Genomic DNA, 23,164 nt, shown 5'->3' with positions numbered 1-23,164 from the left:
TATGACTTACATCTTTCTGACTAGGTTCCTAAAAGGGATATACATATAAACAGTGGGATTTTCATGAAATGTATTTGTTCTTTGTAGAGCATGTTGAAAAATCAGAATCTTCACATAACTTTTGTGGTTAGGCAGATAGTGAAAAGGGGAAAATTTTTTTTAAAAATCTTTTTCAGTAGTTACCACCAAAGCCACACATTTTTAATAAAGCAATTTGAGTACAAATGTGATCTGGTTATTACTAGTTGCTAGTTTTAATTTTTGTTGCTTTACTTGAATATTTTCTTGGACAGCAAGAAAATATTTTCTTGGCTTTGTGGTTAATGGTCAGCTGGTTTTTGTTCCATGGAAAATACATTGAAGGAAATGTGTATTTTAAAATCCAGAAGCCTGTAGATTCATCTGCGTAGAAGAAGGTTGAAAAGGGTCTCACACAAGAAAATAGTATGTGGGACTATTGATGTAGGGGTTCTTTGTAAATGGAGCCTGGCTTCTCATTGTCTTCTTACTGTAGGCAAAGCATAATGGGCACATCCATCTGCTCTTGAAGTTGGGGACAGTCCCATTAACCCAGCCTCATTTTGAATTTCATAAAGGTGGCAGGCTACTCTTGTTTGGATCTTTCCACAGAGGTTGTCCAAGGAAAGTGTTTTCCTGCTCTGATGTAGCTAGAATATTCTTTTTGGTACTGCTGTCCTTGTTTACCCTATTTCTTACCAGTTCTTTGGTTCCATTTACATTTTCTTTTCTTTGTGTTAGGTTTCAGGCTTTGTCATTGAGTCTGCCAGGTTGAGGAGAAAAACATTATTTTGTGTTCTTTTTTGTTAAGCATTGTCTTACGGAGTTGTATTTCATTTTGGTGAATTTAAGTGTCTTCTGTATACCAAAGGTAAAAGATACATTTTTTAAGAAGTGGTCTCTGATTTCAACGTCCGTGTATTTCACATCACCTTTCAGTAAGGGAGAGGTACAAGATGTTATGGGGTATGAAGGAAGGAATGGTTAATCGGCCCAGCCTTTTCAGATGATGTGTTTAAGCTGAGTCTTGAAGGGTTAATGTTTTGTAATTAATAAGGTGTTTTGTTTTGAATGGCTAATAGCATCTACTGAATGATCACAGGCACTGTGCTAACTACTTTTCGTTGATTTGATCCTCAAAACATCCCTCTAAGGTATTAGTACTATCCTTAACTCCATGAGATTGAGAACACTGAGGCTTAAGAGAAGGTAAGAAAATTTTCCTAGATGACAGAATAGGAAGTGGCTGAGCTAGGGTTTGGACCCAAGATCTTTCTGATTCTAGAGTCTATGTTGTTAAGTCTTAAAGTTAAGTTGCACACAATCCATTCTATCTAGAGAGGAAAATGGAAGAGCCTTTAGGAAGAGGCTATTTTTGCCCAGTTTTAAGGTTTGAAAAGGACAAAGTCGGGGAAAGATACTCAAGGCAAAAGGAACAACATTTGTAAAGGCATAGAGGTAATGAAGTACGTAGTTCCATGTGTCTGCAATAGAATTTTAATGTGTGGTTAGAATCACTTGGATTAGATGTCAAAATGCAGATTCTGTGACCTCTTCTTCAGAATTACTGGATTAATATCTGGTGCTTTTTCACCAGTAGCTCCCCAAATGATTCTAATGCACGTAGGAAGTTTGGGAACTGCTAGTGCAGTGCATAGGGTTGATATTGGAGAGAGGGCAGAAATGAATCTGGAGAGATAGGAGGCAGGAGTAGGAGTTTGCTTCATTATTATGAACTCTTTTTTTTTTTTTTTTGACAGAGAGAGACAGATCATAAGTAGGCAGAGAGGCAAGCAGAGGGAGAGGGGGAAGCAGGCTCTCTGCTGAACAGAGAGCCTGATGCAGGTCTCCATCCCAGGATCCTGAGATCATGACCTGAGCAGAAGGCAGAGGCTTAACCCACTGAGCCACCCAGGCGCCCTAATTATTATGAACTCTTAAGCTTTGTGTGCAGTTTGCTCTTTCTTCTACTCATCAGGAGTGCTTTTGTTTTTAACTATCTGATCCTAAGGTTAACCATCTTTTGACAATGGATACTTACATATAGCTTCATTTTATTATGTGTATGCTTGCTATAAAATTGGAGTTTCTCAAAGTCCACTCCAGGAGCTACACTGGATAAGCAGCATTATCTATAATAGCATTGTGTAATTCTGTTGCTGGATTTCTTAGATTCTTTCATATGCTGGTAAAGATGGTATGTATTGACAACTCCCAAGATGAGGTTTTCAGACACATCTTTTAGAGCTAAGGTCCAGTGAAACATGTTTTTGAAAATCTCCTGTAGAAATTTCTTCTTGGCATTTAACTTTGTGACTTAGTATTGAATGTTTTGCCAATTTATAATGGTAGGTTAGTATGCAAGTTCAACAGTTTTGTTCGACTCTTCTAATGGTTAAGGAAGAAACAAGTATCCTAAGTTTGATTCTTTACGAGGATTTCTATTTGAGATTTATTGCTTTCTGTCAGTTTTATTATTTACTTCGTAATTTTTAGATGTTAATCCCCTCTGTGCTTGGGTATTGTGACCCTTGTCCATATGGAGTGTGGTTTCTGTTTGTATGCTGAGTCAAATGACCAAACGATTCATTATGGGTAGCAGTATTTATTTGTATCTACAAGGTGAATGATTATAAGAGGGAGGTATGAGGCATTATAGACATTTTTAAAAATTCTAAGAAACCTCAGTGGTCAATTTCTTTGACAGTTAACAATTAGGGATTTTTTTAAATTATTAAGAACATGGCATTTAAATGGCAGTTTCTATAATTGATTTGTTGTACTCATATCTGACTTTTTTTGAAACTGCATTTTGGATTTTTCAAGTTTGCAACTTAAACCAATTGTTGAAACCAACCTAAAAATTTTGAATGTTGTTTTGATAACTTTTAAGTGTAACTGTATGATTTTTAATGTTTCTTCCCTAAATTCTGTGATGTCACTGCCTAAGTGCATTCTCCAACTTGAGTCTCTTGACTAGCACTTTCTTACTACAGTGATTTCTCACCGTTTTGTCTTCACCATATTACACATAATGGATAGATACCCAGTTTTAATGAAACTCCTCAAAAATTAATGAGAATTCCTAAGTTTCACAGTCCTGACCATATGTAATGTCTTTGTCATGGTTGCTTATTTTATTTACTTATTTATTTATTTTTAAAGATTTATTTATTTATTTATTTGAGAGAGAGAGAGAGCGAGCAGGAGCCGGGGTTGGGGGAAAGGAGAGAGGCAAAGGGAGAGGGAGAAGCAGACTCCCTGCTGAGCAGGAGCCGGACAAGGGACTTGATCCCAGGACTCTGGGATCATGACCTGAGCTGAAGGCAGATGCTTAACCTACTAAGCTACCCAGGTTCCCCATGGTTGCTTGTTTTAGAATGTATACACGATGTGTCTAGAAATCCAGGGTAGAGTGTAGCAGGTAAGTTTTGGAATGGCTGTCTAGTTCATGATTCTCTTCCTCTGTGGCAGTGGGTCCCACTGCTTTGTCCGTGCTCTGGCTGTATAACCCAGTGAATACTGAGTCATGACATCTGATACTGCTGTGGCCAATTAGATCATCTGTCCTGGGAGTTTAAAATTTTTGATCCTAGACACAGAAATTTAGCATGGTTAGAGTGAGTCATGGTATTGATAGTGCTCTAGTAGAAAGATCCTTGAGTTCCCTTTTCTAAGCTCTCTGAGCTGACTTGGTTCCTACCTTTTCTGAGTCTTTAGTTGTTCATTCCACTTTGATTTTTGGGAATATTATTATTTTTTCTGAAGATAGCTGGAGATGGTTTCTGTTCTTTGCAGTGAAAATAAATTGAGCCACACACGAACATACTGTTAGAATTACGTTATGGCTATGTCATGGAAAGCAATTCAAAAGCCAATTATAATTTTATTTTCCCTTTTGCCTCCTGCTTTAGTTTCTCTGCTGGTGTCTGTATATTCCACCTTCCCTCCTCAATAATCTTGTTAATTTTTTTTCTGACTCTGTTATAACAGACTAGTTACAAATACCTGTTGTCTGCACACCTTTTATAGCTCCGTCTCATATAGATCACTTCCTGTAGGCTTTCAAAATAACATGCATACTTTCATGACAGTGCATATTAGTTTATGTTGTTAGGATATGTTTGGCTGGCTTACTAGAAAGCAGCTTCTTAGGATCAGGCATTGAAACATGTTCAGCCTTGACTCCCAGCACTTGCACATAGTTTGTTGAATTAATTATTCCTCACTTTCATTTATAGTCGGCCCTTGAACAGTATGGTTTTGAATTGTGCAGGCCTGGTTATATTTGGATTTTTTTTCAATAAATACAGTGCTATAAATGTATTTTCTCTTCTTAATGACTTTCTTAAAAGACTTTTTTCTAGCTTTATTGTTAGAATATAGTATTGTAAGAATATAGTATAGTGCATATATTGTAAGAATATCTTACTATATTGTAAGAATATAATATAGTAAAGTATATTTTAAGAATATTGTGTATAAGAATATAGTATAACATAAAAAATATGTGTTAATTGACATTTTATGTTATTGGTAAGGCTTCCAGTCAACAGGAGGCTAATTAGTAGTTAAGTTTTTGGAAGTTAGTAGTTATACATGACTTTCCACTGTGTGTGGGGGGGGGGGGTCAGTTCGCCTAGAGATCCTCCATTGTTGAAGGGTCAACTGTAGTTTCTCTAAAACTTAAACTCTTAGAGAAACTGTAGTTTCTCTAAAACTTAAAACTCTTGTCTCAGTGTTATTAGATATATGACTGAGACTGCTCCAAGCCTCACTTTTGTTACCTTGAAAAGTACTGTTATGAGGAGTAAATGAACTAACAGGAGAGAGTCTGACAAGACATTAGGCTCATAATAGGTACTTAGTATGTGTGAGCTATCCCTCTCCTTGTTTGTTTAGATTTGCTTAGGAGAATGTGTCCTGTATATCATTTAGCCTTATAGTTTCATAGTTGCTTTCCTTAAAATAATTTTAACTTTATAAAACCCAAGAATGTTTCTTTTAAAAAGAACTTGAGTACCTGTTTGCTTATATTTCTTTGAAAAATATATTTAGGAGCTAAAATTATGTGAGAACAGCAGAGTTTTGGTTTTTTGTTTATTTTTTTAAAGTCTAGCTCTTCAAGATGTATATAATTATATAATTATCTGGGGGTATGCTTTACAGATTTGTTTTGGTGAAGTTTGGTTATCTTTTCCCATTTTGGAATCCAAACCATGTTAGCCATTTTACAGGTGTATGATCTTCTTTAAGGTGGGGTGTTTCCATATAAGTATAGAACAACAATTTTATATTGAAGTGTGCATATTCCTTTGTTTTAAAAAATTGTTGAGAAATTTTAACATTTCACTACCAAACATTTTTTTGCACTCTCCTAATTTTTTCACCTTTAATTTTTCAGAATGAACCTAGTGATCGAGAGGATGGCCTCAACAAAAGACACCATGTGACAGATTCTGAGAATGATGACCCCTCAAATCTTAATGCCAGTGACTCTGAAAGTGAGGAGCTTCAAAGGCAAAAGGACAGTGACTCTGAATCTGAAGAGCATGCAGAGCCTCCTGCAAGTGATTCTGAAAATGAGGACACTAATCAGCATGGGAGTGACTCCGAGAGTGAGGAGACCAGGAAGTTACCTGTCAGTGACTCTGAAAATGAGGAACTTCTTAATGGGCATGCAAGTGACTCAGAAAATGAAGACATTAGGAAGCATCCTGCTAGTGATTCAGAAATGGAAGAGCTCCCCAAAAGTCCTGCCAGTGACTCTGAAACAGAGGACGCTTTAAAACCTCAAATCAGTGACTCTGAAAGTGAGGAACCTCCACAGCACCAAGCCAGTGATTCTGAAAACGAGGAGCTTCCCAAACCTCGAATTAGTGATTCTGAAAGTGAGGAGCTTCCTAAGCCTCGGGTCAGTGACTCTGAAAGTGAGGAGCCTCAGAGGATTCAGGCCAGTGACTCAGAAAATGAGGAGCTTCCCAAACCCCGTATCAGTGACTCAGAAAGTGAGGACCCACCAAGGCACCAAGCCAGTGACTCAGAAAATGAGGAGCTTCCCAAACCCCGTATCAGTGACTCAGAAAGTGAGGGTCCCCCAAGGCATCAAGCCAGTGACTCAGAAAATGAGCTTCCCAAACCCCGGATTAGCGATTCGGAAAGTGAGGACCCCCCAAGGAACCAGGCCAGTGATTCAGAAAATGAGGAGCTTCCCAAGCCCCGAGTCAGTGACTCTGAGAGTGAAGAGCCTCAGAAGGGACCTGCCAGTGATTCTGAAACTGAGGATGCCTCCAGACACAAACAGAAGCCAGAGTCAGATGATGATAGTGATGGGGAGAATAAGAGAGAGGATACAGAAATACAGAATGACTCCTTTCATTCAGATAGCCATGTAGACAGAAAAAGAATCCAGAGTTCTGACAGCGAGGAGGAAGAACCCAAAAGGCCAAAAATTGACAGTGATGAAGATGAAGAAAAAGTCGGGGAGGAGGAGAAAGTAGCGAAGCGAAAAGCTGCTGTGCTTTCTGATAGTGAAGATGAAGAGAAAGCATGTAAGGAATTGTTTTGGACTGTTTGTGCATAGTTTTAATTATTGTCCAAGCTTGTAACTGTGAAGCACTGTATTTCTGAAATGTTAGGTCTATATTCTCTCATTCAACTTGATCTTCTAAAATATTACTAGGATACCAGTTTTGGTTGGTTTTCAGTGGCTGATCTTAGTATTAAATTTGCTTTTAGTTCTAGGAGTATTAAGATCTAACTAGTTCAAAATAGTAAACTAATGGGAGTTTCATGGGAATATGAAATACTTAGTTTTTGGTGGGGGGGAAGGGTAATGTTTCCAAGAAATATGTTAACTTGAAAACCCAGCTGTACCCAGAGTTAGCTGCAAATGTGACAGTCAGTGCACTAGTTTCCATCTAGCTGTTGACTGAGTTCCCAAGTCTTTTTGGTGCCTGTCTTTTGTGAAATGTGGTTGAATACCCAAATATGAGGAAGTTTGTGAGGGAGACTGTATTTAGAGACTCTATGTCTCTGTAGCATATTCTAGTCTTTGTTACCTGGGATCCTGTTTTCATGGATAATAATTTTTACTTGATTACTTTTTTTTTACTTGATACTTTTTTATGAAACTTCCTTGGTAGGGTGGAGAGGCCTATTCCCTTATAACCTGACAGTTGTTACAGGAGAAGGAAAAAGACCATCATACATGTGCCATCAAGTTTACTAAGGGAGATGAGAAATTCCAAACTGACCAGCAGTGATGGGGGAGTATGGGAATTCCATAAAAGAATATCTAAGCCTTTTCAGTTCTGCTAATATTTGGCAGAATAGAAGGGACTCTAATTCTTTACATCATTCTAGGCTTCTTTTCTCTATTCCCCCAAAGGAAAGGTAGCTATTGGTGTCCATTTTTATATTGATTATTTTGTTCTTCATTTTCCAGTTACTGTTTCCTAAAGAGTATCATAATTGTGAGATGACTCTGAACCTTTTAGTCACTATTTTTTAAATAAAGTTTTTACTTAATCTCTATACCCGATGTGGGGCTCAAACTCAAGACCTGGAGATCAAGAGTCACATGGTCTGACAGAGATAGCCAGGTGCCCCTGGGTTTTGTTTTTTTTGTTGTTGTTGTTGTGTGGTTTTTTTTTTTTAATAATTACTCTAGGCTGTGTGTTAGGAGCCCTTTGATTTTTGCCGAGTGTTGCCATTTTAAAGCACCTGTTCCTTTTAGTAATACCATGACCATGATGAATAAGATTAATGATATTTTGCACCTTTTTTGACAGCAGCAAAGAAGAGTCGTGTTGTCTCTGATGCAGATGACTCTGACAGTGATGTTATATCAGACAAATCAGGCAAAAGAGAGAAGACTCTAGCATCTGACAGTGAAGAAGAAGTAGGGAAAGAAGAGTTGTCTGATAAGAAAAATGAAGAGAAGGATCTGTTTGGGAGTGATAGTGAGTCTGGGAATGAAGAAGAGTAAGTGACAGTATAACATGAGTTTTCAAGGGTTCATAGAGGTGGTAGAGAGGGGTTTGTCTTTTTTTTTTTAAACTTGTGTTAAAATTTTGTGATGAGAAGTAAAATACAATATATCCTGCCTGACTGCATGACTTTGGGGGATTCAGGAATCCTGAACTATTGCTACATACTATAACGTGGATGAATCTCAATAGTATTAAGTGAAAGAAGTGAAGAAGACATGTCTGATTCCACTGATGTGAAGTTCAGGAGCAGGCAAAATTAATCTGCGGTGATGGAAATCAGAATGGTGGTTGGCTCTAGGATGTTCATGTAGGGACTGGCTAGAAAGGGCCACAACTGAACTCCCTGGGAAGATCAAATTGTTCTGTATTTTGATGAGGGCAATGGTTACATGAATGTGTACTTTTCTCAAAATCCACCAAAATGGACACTTAAGATCTGCACATTTTACTATACATAAAATATACCTTATTAGAAAAAGATTTCATGGTTCCTGTGCAAGTGAGAAGAAAGCAAATGATTTCCTTCTCTTGTAGAAATCTTATTGCAGACATATTTGGAGAATCTGGCGATGAAGAGGAAGAAGAATTTACAGTAAGTATAAGGGAGATATTTCCTCTTAGACTGTTGTTTTTGTTTCTGTGGCAGTGGTTCCCAAATAGGTAATTACAATAAGTAGAAATAAACAATTATAATGTATTCAGTAGAAAAGTCTAAAATAGAGGATTCAGAAAGTGAATTAAAAGTATGTACAAAAGTGGGCGCCCGGGGGGCTCAGTGGGTTAAAGCCTCTGCCTTCGGCTCAGGTCATGATCTCAGGGTCCTGGGATCGAGCCCCGCATCGGGCTCTCTGCTCCGCAGGGAGCCTGCTTCCCTTCCTCTCTTTCTGCCTGCCTCTCTGCCTGCTTGTGATTTCTCTCTGTCAAATAAATAAAATATTTTTTTAAAAAAAAAGTGTACAAAAGCATAAAAGGCAAAATTGAATTAATTGGTGGGGGGCATTTTAAGAGATGGTGGAAGGTACATTATAATGCTAAAGGGAAAGAGTCACAATACTTAACAAAACTTTTGATTCTAGCAGTGGCAGGCTAGGTAATTTGGACCAACCCTTCCACTAAGGACGACTAGAAAAGCCAGACAAATGTTTAAAAATCTCATCAGCAGAGGAACAAGATAGCAAAGAATTACTAAGCCAAACCCCAGAACAGACAGATACCTAAAGAGGTAAGCTCGGCATTTAGAACTGCTTTTTCTGGGATGGTTGCCTGATTAGGCTAAGAGGCTGGTTGTATTTTAGACAGCCTCAGGGGTCAAAATTTGAAGGTCAGATTTTGCTGAGCTTAGGAGACCCTGAAAACTGCATGCTCAGAATTGGGACTCCTTGGATTAAGAGTGATGTGGAAGTGATAGAGTCTTTGCTCAGATTTTAGGCCAGCTTTGAGTCTTCTAACAACCTAGAGAACCTCAGTCCCAGAGATTCAATCACAGTGTGCCTTAATTCATTGGCTAGTGCTCTGAGACACCTGGCATATTCAGACAAATCCCTTTAGGACAAAAGTAGCATCATCACAGGCCTCAGATTATTTCTGTAGTTTATCAGGTACATAGTGTAGTACACAATCATAGATAACGTTAAAAAGAAACAGTAGTGACAACAGATAATAGAAATAGAGGGTCTAGATACAGGAATCTTAGCTATTTCCTTAAAAAAACAAAAGAACTGCTCAGGGAGATAAAAGATTAGAAATTTTGTCAGAGCAAACAATTTTATTTTTTTTATTTAAAAAAATTTTAAGATTTTATTTTTGAGTAATCTCTGTACCCAGCATGGGGCTTGAACTCACAACCCTGAGATCAGGAGTTGCATGCTCCACCAGCTGGGCCAGGCAGGCGCCCCAGACCAAACAATTTTTTTAAAAAGCTAGATTTGGTAGAAGAGAACTGAATAGAAATTCTGGAGTGGTAAAATTATAGTAACAAAAATTCGGTGGATGAGTTTAACAACAGATTAAAGTTATTTGAAAAGAAAATGAGGTTAGAAGGAGCTATTTAGAATGAAGAATTGAGATACATAAAAAATTATAAATTATACATGAGAAGGCTTAACATAGTGAATTGGAATCTTGGAAAAATATAGCAGAAGCATTTAAAGAAATGAAATGTAAAGCAAGAGTTTCTAAAAGTTGTACAAATTACAAGCAGGATATATACAATGATACAGTGAAATCTGTACCTAAATACATCATAGTAAAATGGCAAGAAGTCCGAGAAGACAGGGAAATTTAAAAGTAGCCAGAGGGGGAAAATATTACATTCAGAGAGGCAAAAATCAAATTAACAGCTGACTTCTTAACAGAAACTAACTGCAAACTTAGTGTTCTGTTACATTCAGCAAAAATACTTGTCAGGAATGAAGATTTCCTCCTATTTCATCTTACCAATATACCAATTGATGGAGATACTAAAGGCAGAAAGAAAATCTCAGGTGGAAAATCAGGGATTTAGGAAGAAAAAGCAACAAAAGTGTGTGGGTAAGTCTTAAATGAGTATTGATGCTACAGAAAAAAGTCATGTGTGGTATGGGTTGAAATATTTATAAAATTAGAATATGACAGCATTAACAAATTGGGAGTATACATGGTCTTTGCAAATGTGTATAAAAGGACATTAGTAAACTTTGCATTGTGATCTCTAAAGTGGCCACTAAAAAGACTAATGGAATATGTAGCCTCCAATTAATAGAGGGGAAAAACAATAATAAAAGCTATCAATCCAAAAAGAAGGCAAGAGAAGAAGAAAGAGGTATAGAATAGGGAATAATTAGAGTAGGATATAGTAAGATAGCAGATTTCAGCTTTCATAACATCTCAGATTACATTAAACTGAAATATATCAAATGCTCTAATTAAAAGACAGGTGGTCAGATGGGATTTTAAAATACATCTGTTTACTCATTACTCATTCATCTGAAAGAAGGTAAAGTTGAAAATAAAAGGATGGAAAAAGATACTGTGTGTGAATGCTAATAAAAAAACTGGCACAGCTATATGAATATGAGACTTTGAGTCAGAAAAACATTTGAGATAAAGGGTCACTTTAGGGGTGCCCAGGTAGCACAGTTGGTTAAGCACGTGACCCTTGGTTTCGGCTCAGGTTGTGATCTCAGGATCTTGACATCGGGCCCTCCCTCAGGCTCTGTGCTCAGCGCGGAGTCTGCTCGGGATTCTCTCTCTCAAATAAATCTTCAAAAAAAGAAAAAGAGGGTCACTTTGTATTGATTAAAAAGGTTTTCAAATTGTATATATATACTAATGTGGCCGAAATACATATATACAGAACAAAAATTGACAGAATGGCAAAGAGAAATGGACAGATATCTATTATCTGAGTGGAATATAACCAATAGAACAAGCCGACCAAAAAGCCAATGAAGAGTCTCTTTTTATGTAATCTGGAAATAAATGCAAATAAGAATACAAAAGAAAAGTTTGGGGATTATAAAAGTTAAAATTATTTTCTGTTCTTTGGCTTTCCTTTTCACTTTCTTAATGGAGTCTTGAGGAGCAAAAGTTTTTAATTTTAATATAAATCAGCTTTATCCATCTTTTCTTTTATGGTGAGACTTTGAATTCCCACAAATTTTTTGCTTATTCCTAAGATCATAGAGATACTCTCTTGAATTATATTCTAGAAGCTTACTTTTATCTTTCACATTTAGTTGTACAATCCACCTGTAATGGGTATGTATGAGATGGAAGTTAGGGGGTTCCTGGCTGGCTCAGTTGGTAGAGCATATGACTCTTCATCTTGGGATTGTAAAGAAGCCCCGCATTGGGTATATAGAGTTACTTTAAATTAAAATGTTTAAAAAAATTTTTCCTCCCATTTGGAATATCTAGTTGACCCAGGCCATCCTTTCCTGCTTCTCCCTAGTGCCATCTTTGTCATAAACGAAGTGTCTGTAGATGATTTCCAGTCTATTTCAGCAGTTTCTTGTCTGTTCTGTGGGTCTCTTTATCTTTGCAGTGTTAATACAGAACTGTGGATATTTGGTTGTTTATGCCCTCTAAGCTTGTTATTTTGCAAGATTGCCTTGATTTTCTTTTATCACATTCCCATATAAATTTTAAACCAAGCTTTTGCAAAAATTATAAAGTATAAACAAGATTTTCTGAATGCAAAGCAGTGAAATTAGAAATTCATTTCAAAATCCACAAATAAAATATCCTTGCCACCCAGAAATTTAAGACTTTCTTGTCAAACGGTTCTTGCATTGAAAAGAGAATCAGTACTTTAATTCCTAAAAGAGTGAAACTTAGATGAATTTAGAGTCTGATTCAAGAGGGTAGAAAAATAAAGTGAACCTAAGGAAAATAGGAATAATAGGAATAATTCATTCAACAAATATTTGGGAGCCTGTATGCCAGAGATTGGATATTGCACTCATGGTGCTTATACTCAATTAAGCAACTTTTTTACAAGAGTAAGATGTGTTTCTCTAGTTTAGAGAATTACCATCAACTTGATTTTGGGTTTAGTTCACTGAGAAAAACAACATACTAAGGGAACTATTGGAAAGATCTAAGTACAACATAAAAGAAGCTATAAAGAAAAGACTGAGTATTTTAATTACATAAAAGTAAAAAATTGTGCTTGGAAAACATTACCATAAACAAAATGCAACTGTACCAATTGAGGATTGTGCAGGCCCTGTCACTTAAAAAGGGCCAAGTTTTAAAGAGACTAAGTTTTAAATCCATACCAATAAGACAAAGATCCAACAGGAAAATGGACATAGGAAATTGGGAGTTCCATAGAGAAAAAATTAAAAATGACCTTTAAACATGAACAAAATGCCCACTGTTACTCACAAGAGAATATAAAGAAAGATGCCTTTTAGTTTTTGGTTCGGAGATTGGCAAATATCAATGTTTGATAACTTGTAGTAGGAAAAGCTGGAGAAACAGGTGTACTTAATGCTTTGCTGGAAAGAGAGTTAATAAGTATAACCTCTATGAAAAGTTTGGTAAATATTTCACAGAATTTCAAATACATATGCCTAAATGTCAGTGGCAAAATATATAAACAAATTATGGTTACAGTCATAGTATGAAATAATCCGAAGCCTTAAAATGAATGAGGATACTTTATGCCAATATGAATTGATGTTTAACATATTCTATTGTTAAATGTGGAAAGTGAAGACCAATATATACTGTACTCAGTGTGTGGGGTATGCTACCATTTGTATAATAAAAGGGGATAAGAAATACATATGTGTAGAAGTATGTATGTGTAAATATAGGCTATTTCTGGAAGAAGACATAAAAAAAGTAGTAACACTAGCAGCTAGGGTGGAGGAAGCTTTTTTGCTCTATACCTTTTTGTGAATGTATTACTTTAAAAATGCAAAAAAAATTAATAGTAGTTATACTAAAGGAAATCTGTAAGGAAGTTGCAATAACCCTGGCAAATTTACCTGGCCTGTAGGGTTTTAACCAAGAAGATTTGGAGGAAGAAAAAAGTGAAATGCAGGTAAAAGAAGCAGAAGATTCAGATTCTGATGATAACATAAAGAGAGGAAAACAGTAAGTTTGTTTCATTTTTTAGAAAGGAATTTGTTAAAAACTGAGGGTTGCTGGAGGGAAGTGGGTGGAGGAATGGGGTAACTGGGTGAAGGGCATTAAGGAGGGCATGTGATGTAATGAGCACTGGGTATTATATAAGACTGATGAATCACTGAACTCTACCTCTGAAACTAATAATATACTATATGTTAATTTAAATTAAAAATCATAAAGGTATTTGTTAAAGAGTACTTTAAAAATGAAGGTAGAGACTATCAAACTTTGTTTTTTCTTATTTTGGTTTCTTACTAAGTGTAGCAAAGAATCTGTTCCATTTTTCTCCATTCTTTTTCTCTATATACAGTGCTGTCTGAAAGTATATTTACTCTTATTATTTTTCTTTTCATTTACCCTGTATTCAGCTTCTTAATTTGTGTCATCCTCACTGTGTAAGCTCTTCTTGAGTTACTGAAACATAACATAAAAATACATTTTTTGAAAGAAAAGCTGACTTTGGGGTTCCAGGGGCAATGAGGTAAAGTCCTAACTACAAAATATTACTTGCTTGAATTTCACATTCTTTTGTTGAGATGATTGTAATCTCTTTTCAGAGAAGTCTGGTATCTTGAAAGGTGCCAAGTTGTAAGTTTTTGCACTTTAGAAGAAAGTAGCATTTTGTGGAGTTAGAATTAAGAAAGTTGGTGGTTCTTAACTGTAACAAAAGGAGATATGTATTTAAAAGGGATTTGTATTTCACTTGATTTTGTGTTGCTGCTTAGTATGGACTTTCTGTCGGATTTTGAGATGATGTTGCAGCGGAAAAAGAGCATGAGCGGCAAGCGCAGGCGTAACCGAGATGGTGGCACTTTTATTAGTGATGCTGACGACGTAGTGAGTGCTATGATTGTCAAGATGAATGAGGCTGCAGAGGTGAGATGGGTCACTGGTAGCTTCCTCTTTTCTTTCCTCACTTAAGGAAGAGAAAAATATGTGGAGACATGTAGCTAAAATAAGATTGGTCATGGGTGTTTAATTGTGGACATGTATGTGATAGTGTGTTAGTTTGTTTTCTATCTTGGTAGAATTTGAAATTTTCTATAATTAAAATAGGGAAAAGCACCAAAGTAAATACTGAAACTCTTCTTTAATAACAATAACATTATTCCTCTAAATTTGTAATTGTTTAAGCTAATCTAATAGTTTTGTAGGTTTGATTAATACAGATGTAGAGGTGGTGGGTATTAAGGAGGGCATGTATTGCATGGAGCACTGGATGTGGTGCATAAACAGTGAATCTTGGAACACTGAAAAAAACTAAAAAAAAAATACAGATGTAGAATTTGGGGTTCTACAAAAAGTTCATTTTTTAGTTTTCTTGTAGAAAAAATTGTTACTCAGAGGACACTGCTGCTTTATTTTATTTTAAAGTTTAGAATTATAGTGGTTAACAATTTATTATTAACAATAAGTGTTGCTTTTTTAAAAAATCTTTTTCTTCCTGGGTAGGAAGACAGACAGTTGAACAATCAAAAAAAGCCAGCACTGAAAAAATTAACATTATTACCTACTGTGGTCATGCACCTTAAGAAGTAAGTATTCTGTTTCCTTGAAAAAGTTGTTTCCTCTTAATGGAATAATATTCAAACTATGTACTGGTGTTCTAGAAATGTTATTTAATGACTGCTACCTGTCAATTCATAAAAATAAAATAATAAATAGGATTTCCTAAATAATGTTACTTCCTCCCCAAAATTTTTTTTTTCTTTTTTCTTTTAAAGAGGTGCGTGAGGGGCAGAGGAGGAGAGAAAATCTTAAGCATGCTCCATGCCCAGCTCAGAGCCTGATGCAGGGCTTGGTCTCATAACCCTGAGATGATGCCTTGAGCTGAAATCAGGAGTTGGATGTTTATCTGACTGAGCCACCCAGGTGTCCCCTCATAAATTTTTCTTAAGTCTTGATGCCTGTTACAAACAGAGCGGAACAAATAGCAAACTGACACTAAGGAAAGAAAAGCATATAAACCACTACTTTTGTTCTTTATTGACTCTCTTATTTTGAGTCTAGTAAAATTGCATCTCTTTTCCCAGTGTAATTGAGCACAGAGAAAATTCTGGGGGCCTGGTTGAAGCCTGTATTGTAGGAGGCTTACATGACCAATTATATCATGAAGTATGTCACTGGTCTTCTACAATAAGGACCCTCTTTTGATAGATCTTGATACTAGGCTGTCTCGCTGGTTTACTCGTATTCTTGAGCAACTGATTTCTCCTTAAATCTAACCAAGTTAGGTGTCCTGCCAAGACTAACACAATTTTGGGTTCTCTATCATCTAAACCAGTTTCAGTTTATCTATTCTGATAAAGATTTTTTTTTAAGTTGTAATTATTGGAGCTCTTTATTCTTATTGTCTGTACCATTCATATAGCATTAGCCTGTCTTATATAATTCAGGTTTTTAACAAATGATCTTTGCCTGTCAACTTTGGTTTTTTTTTGTTTTTTTTTTAAGTAGGAACTAAATTTTATATTGCTTTTGAAACAGGAATAGGTACTCAGTAAGTAAGGTGGTTGAGTAACTTTAAAAGCAGTATTTAGAAGTGCCACTAAATATATAAGAAAATCCAGAGCAAGCTATGGTAGTTCAGAGACTTGACTTTTTTTTTTAATTGCAGGCAGGACCTTAAAGAAACATTTATTGACAGTGGTGTGATGTCTGCCATCAAAGAATGGCTCTCCCCTCTACCGGATAGGAGTTTGCCAGCATTGAAGATTCGAGAGGAGCTATTGAAGATTCTGCAAGAGGTTAGAGGCAAATAATCTAAGTATATGTTCTTCATTAATTATCTGATGTGGTTTGTATCATTACAACCTCTGTGTCAGCATGTACTTACATATTCTGCCTTAGTCTGCCAGAAGAGGGGTTTCAATAGGTATGTCCAACAGAAACATACTAAATAAAATGAGCATAAAAAGGAAGGCCTTATAACATTTCTTGTAACTATAGTATTGAAGGAAAAAGATCTTGGAGTTGCTATTATTTATCTAAGAGGAATTGTATAGCAGTGGACATGTTTTAGGGAGGCACTTGAAGTAGGAAAGGCACTGATTTCAGATTCAGATAACTTGATCGTGAAATCTTGAGCTGGGCCACCTTTATGTGGCTGTGACACCTTGGGCAGGCTACTTAACTTCTAAGGCATTCCCAAGGAACTTCCCATGTGCTAGGTGTTCATACATGTATTGGTTCATTTATTCCTCACAACAAATCTGTAAAGTAGGTGTATTGTTTTCATTCTACAGATGAGGAAATGAAGACTCAAGAGAAGTTAAATGACTTGTCCAAGGTCACATAACTAGCAGATTGGCTATGCTTGGGTTCAGACAGAGATCTGTTTGATTCAGAGGCCTGTACTGATGCTTGTATTAAACTGCTAACTTCTGAGTATGGTTAGTTTACACTTTCCACATTAAGTTTTACTTTGACTCAGTGTAATACTGAAATCTCAACTCCTGATAGGAACACAGAGTATCTTTGTGTTCAATGCCTGCAGATTCTGAAAATGGAATTTTCCTTATTCTTTTGTGAAAGAACCAGGTGTTGGAGGTCCTCTAGAATAGATTGGCAGGACTCCCAGTTTTTGAGTGATTAATGTGTTTGTATGTGTTTGTGTTCCCCAGCTACCTAGTGTGAGCCAGGAGACCCTGAAGCATAGTGGGATTGGACGAGCAGTGATGTATCTCTATAAACACCCCAAGGAATCAAGGTCCAACAAGGATATGGCAGGGAAATTAATCAGTATGTACATTTTGCTTTTAGTTGTGTTGTGTTTATGTATGTCAGAAAGATGTGTATGTATAAAAGCAAACTATATTTTTACCAGTATTCATTTAACATGGGTTCATGAAGTAGAATAGAAATTTTTTTGGTAATTTCTTGTGGGTACCAGTTTTTTAGGTTTAGACTTAAAATGTTCCTCAGCATATTTAAGTATGCTATGAATATTAAGGATAGCAAGTGAAAAGTTTTCTAGTCCTGGCTCAAGAGCATGTATAGGAAGGGGTTAGTATACAGGCCCTAGAGCCCATCGTATCTGGGTTCAAATCCTGGATTCACCACTTACCTTATTGCATTCTTTAGGCAAGTGATTTAAGCTCTAAGCCTTGGTTTCCTCCTCTGTAAAATAATGATATGTTTACTTTGAATTATGAAGATTAAATTAGAGGATATATGTACTGTATTATATATTATATACAATTATATATAGTTGTATATATTATAATAATAATATATATATAAGCACAGTGCCTAGCACATAATAAGACCTCAAGAAATATTAGCCGCTAGTGCTATTGTTACTTTTATAATGGTCTTCGAAGTGTTTTGCATGTTCTTATTTAATGATAACTGAGAAATCCAGAGTCTAACTGGAATTAATCTAATCAATTATTGTATCTTTCAGTTTTAAGAATGAAAACCATGTGTGTTTTCATCATTCTTCTTAGTTCTTCTATGCTCCATGTTGCAAAGGAATTTTTTAAACTTCAAGGATATATCAAAAATATTCCTATATGTGAATATAGTAATTACTTCTCTACTCATTTTTGAGATTATCAAAGGTTTTTAGAGAAATTTATTTTTTTTTGTGAACTAGAGAAGTATTACATTTTTGATCTTGTTAATAAACTGCAGTGCACTATTACATGATAAGCTTCTAATGCTTTTATGCAGTAGTTCTCAACTCTCGTTTTGCCGTAAGCTGAGAGAAGCAGAATATTGCCACTAATGCCCATGACATACTATACCAGTAATTCTGAATCTAATAGTGGGGTCGGTAGGCAGTATGTGTAAAGATATATAGACTCCCTGAGACTCCCTGCTCCCTTATTTGATAACATCTAATATTCTTTCTGAATGTTGTTGCTTGTTTTGATGGTATAGTAAATGCAGCAGTAAGCTAGATGATGTTTGAGAACAAAAACATCACCCCTGGACTTTGACTGACTAAATAGTGGGCATGTTGTACTTTGGTTCATGGTCACATCACTGTAGCAGCTTTCTTAGACTTAATGAAATCCAGACTCTGTGCTACACTGTTAAAATGAAATTTTTAAAGATTTAGACATTTGACAGGTAATAAGGGAGCTTGTTTTGGTTATAGTAGGAAGCTAGAAGAATTTCAAGATTTTCTGTTTCAGTAGAGTAAACTTACAAATTAGGCTGTCTTTGAAATGTCAGTACACCTAATTGATGACTATCAAAGTGAGTCAGTTACTACTTACTTTAAACCTCTGTGGTAGTTAAAGGCATAAATGACTTTTTGACACTCAATTTTCTGAATCAGCTGAAGCTGGTTATGATACTGGTATTATTACCTGCTGTGTTTATCCTGAAATTGTCCTGAAATAATGGTATCTGTAGGGAAAGAATATTCTAAAGCCTGGAATATTACATCACACTAGGATGTAATAATAATATTTCAGGGAATGGTAGTAGATATGCTACTTTCTAGTCTAAATAATTGATTTTTTCTTGTTACAGATGAATGGTCTCGGCCTATATTTGGTCTTACCTCAAACTACAAAGGTATGACAAGAGAAGAAAGAGAGCAGAGAGATCTAGAACAAATGCCTCAACGTCGGAGAATGAACAGGTATGAAGAGTAAATATTGTTCCAGCAACTCAGGTTTTGTAATCAGGTCATTAAGAATCCTGCAGAGTGATAGGATTTTGTCTTTTCTCTCAGCTTCATAGGTCTGTGTAGTTTATATCCTTTTAGTTTAAATGTGGTACTGTACAGTGAAGGCCCACACTCCCTTCTTTTTTGGTTTGTATTGGTGGAATGTGGCCCCTGCCAGGTTTAGAGGTTGCTTGTGTTGTTCCAGCCAGTTGCAGGAAAAACTCTCTTTCTCAGGCCCATTTTCAGATTCTTAGGAGAAAAAAAATCGTTCCTGGTTCAGTTTGTATCCTGTGCGGTTGCATCCAGGATGACAGGGTTATAAGTTACAAAAATGGCGCTTACTCCTCACCCATGATGAAACCTGGTATGCAAACAATCATTAAAAGAAGTTATAATTTTAAAAGATTTGGAGTAATTTTTCCCAGATCCAGTGTAAAGGACCAAATTGTGGTCCAAGTTTGATATTTCGTTTTGCTGGTTTTTTTCTTAGTTATAAGGTTCTAACATTCCTGGTATTTCATTGATAATTTTTTTCACAGCACTGGTGGTCAGACACCCCGAAGAGACCTGGAAAAGGTGCTGACAGGAGAAGAGAAGTAAGATTTTTTAAAAAATTGTTGTTCTTAGACTTCATATAGAAAATCTTCTACTTGTTGCTTTAAAAAAACGGCAAATGAAACGTTATGTTTACCCTGGTGGGAGGATGGCTTTCAGATTAACATTTATTGAATATCCACAAACGTGGTGGTGGTCTAGAGGATATAACATTGAGAAATAGTTCATTTCAGTAAAGATTTTGTTGCTGCTTGCTATGTGCTAGACTGTGTTAAGTTCTGGGAATATAAAAATCCAGAAGTGGCCCATGCTCTTAAAATGTCTATAAAGAGTTTATAAGTAAAGGGGATAGTTTAAGTAATGGTATGGGTTATCATGCAAAGTCTACTTCAGGAATAGCAAGTAGACTGAAGTGGTTGGGCAATAGCGTGGTACCTGAGATGGTACAAGATGAGTTTGAGAGTATAGATGTGGGCCAGATTTTGAAGGGGTTTAAATCAAATTATGGAATTGTCCCTTCTCTTTGTGATTCTATAGAAAGTGGGCATAGATATGAAGTTGTCAGATTTGATTTGGAATGCTGGTGCTGGTGGTATCGTGGTGCAAGGTGGGTTAGAGTGCAGAGGAGCTGAAGGCCGTGAAACTGAGGTACAAAATTGCCAAGAATTGGTGACTCCGTGGGTGAGGAGTTTGGCTAATGTTGAAGACATCAGTTTTATCCCAAGTAACTCAGGCAGCGGTATTACCATTTGCCTAAGTAGAGAGGAAGAGTAGATTTAGAGACATAGGTGCCTTCTGCTTTGGGCATAGTAAATGTGAGATGCCTAGTGAAATACTCTTACAGATATCATGTATGATACTTATAATGTAAATATCGTGGGTCTAAAACCTGGATTTGGGGCCAGAGACAGTAGATTTGACAGTTATTTCCACAGAAATGATTGTGGAACCAGGAAAGTATAGAGTAAGAAATAAACCACACCACTTCGAAAAAAGTGTAGCCAGCTAGAGGAGAATGAAGGGGCCATGCTGGAGAGGGATAGCAGCAAAGAGCACGGGCCATTGCAGAGGCTACAGAGGAGTTTGTGCAGTGAGTGCTGGCAATCAGGTGGCAGCCAGATTGCAAGAGAGAGGGGAGAAGAGCTAGAGAGCGCTGGTGGTGTTGGTTTGTGGATAGATTCGGTGATGGGACAGATGGCAGCTTTAGGGGAGAGTAAGTTATGAGAATTTTCTTTGGCTAGCCACTTAATTTATTCCTATATTTGAAACTTAGAGAAGCTTGATATTAAGAATAGATGAAACTTGGGGTGCTTGGGTGGCTCAGTTAGTTAAACTTCTGATTCTTGATTTTGGCTCAGGTCATGATCTTAGGGTTGTGAGATCAGATTCTGCACTGGGCATGGAGCCTGCTTAAGAGTCCTTCTGCTCTCTCTGCTCTCCACACCCTCTCACTCTCACGCTTTCTCTCTTAAAAAAAAAAAAAAAAAAAGATTACACTCCATACAAGGGGATAGAAATGAATTTTTTATCCTCTTCTCCCACTCCAACCTCCCCCAATACAGACACACATATACCCACTCTCCATTTACCAGTAGAGTGAATAGTTACCTAAAAGTTGAGTGATTTGAATGCCCAGATGTTTACAAATAGGCTTTACTTTTGAGGGGTGCTAGTCTTAATTCAGTCTTAAATTTGTACATAAAAGTAACTATGTCACGGGACGCCTGGGTGGCTCAGTTGGTTAAGCGGCTGCCTTCGGCTCAGGTCATGATCCCAGTGTCCTGGGATCGAGTCCCGCATCGGGCTCCGTGCTCGGCGGGGAGCCTGCTTCTCTCTCTGTCTCTGCCTGCCACTCTGTCTACCTGTGCTCACTCTCTCTCTCTCTGACAAATAAATAAATAAAATCTTTAAAAAAAAAAAAAGTAACTATGTCACACCATCAAATGCTGGCAAGGATGTTGAGAAACCAGCTCACTCATACCTTAATGTGAGTAAAATGATACAGCTCCTCTGGAAAACAGTTTGCAAGTGCATGTAAAGTTAAGTATGCAACCACCATACGACCCAGCACTTGCAGTCTTGGACACTTTTCCCAGAAAAATGAACACTTAAGTTTGTGCAAAAGCCTGTAAATGAGTATACAGCTTTATTCATAATAGTCCAGAACTGGAAACAATCCAGATGCCCTTCAGCAGGTGAATAGTCAAACTGTGGCACATTTGTACTGTAGAATACTGCTCAGCAATTAAAAGGAACAAATATTGATAGATGTAACAACTTGGATGGATCCTCATGGGCTTTATGTTTAGTGGATAAAGCCAGTTTCTAAAGATTATGTAGTGTATTCCGTTTATATAACATTCTTGAAGTGCTAAAATTAGAGAAGTGAACAACAGGTTCATGGTCACCAGGGGCTAGGGGCGGGACAGATGGAGTAATAGGGTGGATGTGTTTTTATAAAAGGGCAATAGGAAGAACCCTTGTGGTAAATACAAGAACCTGCACTTGTGATAAAATTGCATAGAACTAATAAACACAGAAACACACAAATGAATGTAAGTGAAACTGGGGAAATGTAAATAAAAACTGATGGACTTATGTCAACATTAGTATCGTAGTTCTTGAATAGTTTTGCAGCTTTTACCATTGGGAGAGACACTGGATCTCTCTGTCTTATTTCTTAAAACTACATGTGAATCTGTGATTATCCAAACTTTTAAAAACCAGAAGCAGAAATTATTGTATTAATTGCATATGCAACACCACAAAAACTACTTTGAGGGCATACTCAGTTTGGGGGAATCATTTTGGCTACCAGATGTTTCACCTCACAAGTGAGACTGTGAGGAGCTCCACCAGACCAGAGAAATTGGAATTTGGGGTTCTGATGTGGGAGCCAGCCTTGGAAAGGAGAGAGGCTTGATTATATCTGAAGCTGAAGGGAGGCTAAGAGAACTCCTGAGAATGCAAAGGAAGTTGGCTTTGAGAAGGAAGTTGAAGAATTTTTAGAGGAATGTGAGTGATGGTGAGGTCAGCTGAGATAGCAGGAGGGCAGATAGGGTGACCTGGACAAGCGGAGGAAGTTTGAAATACCTGTGCAGCTGAATCAGCTGGACCTAGCTGTGATTGGCTACATAATAGTATGGTCTTCTTCCTATTCTCAGGGCCCTCAGACCTGGAGATCCTGGATTCTGTGCCCGAGCAAGGGTCCCCATGCCCTCAAACAAGGACTACGTTGTCAGACCTAAGTGGAATGTGGAAATGGAGTCATCCAGGGTAAGTAAGCAAGGAGGGAAATAGCGAGGTGGATCTCAAGTGGAAGTTACTATTTTGTCTTTTACTTTGTGTGTTAAAA

At 36.9% G+C, this 23,164-nt stretch overlaps 1 protein-coding gene across 3 annotated transcripts in view; it reads left to right on the top strand.

Annotated features, from left to right (window-relative positions):
- The window catches only part of IWS1 (interacts with SUPT6H, CTD assembly factor 1), a 39,548-nt gene that overhangs the window by 11,412 nt on the left and 4,972 nt on the right, over nucleotides 1-23,164 (top strand). For 2 of the 3 annotated variants that reach the window (XM_046019063.1, XM_046019062.1), the window contains exons 3-13: nucleotides 5,423-6,569; nucleotides 7,812-8,004; nucleotides 8,547-8,604; nucleotides 13,501-13,598; nucleotides 14,357-14,507; nucleotides 15,084-15,166; nucleotides 16,249-16,378; nucleotides 17,255-17,372; nucleotides 19,116-19,227; nucleotides 19,794-19,850; nucleotides 22,974-23,085. In XM_046019063.1, the coding sequence (XP_045875019.1) occupies nucleotides 5,423-6,569; nucleotides 7,812-8,004; nucleotides 8,547-8,604; nucleotides 13,501-13,598; nucleotides 14,357-14,507; nucleotides 15,084-15,166; nucleotides 16,249-16,378; nucleotides 17,255-17,372; nucleotides 19,116-19,227; nucleotides 19,794-19,850; nucleotides 22,974-23,085 (2,259 nt within the window). The remainder of the gene's footprint in view (nucleotides 1-5,422; nucleotides 6,570-7,811; nucleotides 8,005-8,546; nucleotides 8,605-13,500; nucleotides 13,599-14,356; nucleotides 14,508-15,083; nucleotides 15,167-16,248; nucleotides 16,379-17,254; nucleotides 17,373-19,115; nucleotides 19,228-19,793; nucleotides 19,851-22,973; nucleotides 23,086-23,164) is intronic. The other variant, XM_046019064.1, reaches the window with a different exon arrangement.

The sequence above is a fragment of the Meles meles genome, chromosome 9 (genome assembly GCF_922984935.1).
Source record: "Meles meles chromosome 9, mMelMel3.1 paternal haplotype, whole genome shotgun sequence".
NCBI lineage: Eukaryota > Metazoa > Chordata > Mammalia > Carnivora > Mustelidae > Meles > Meles meles.
This window is presented reverse-complemented; position numbering and strand designations above follow the sequence as displayed.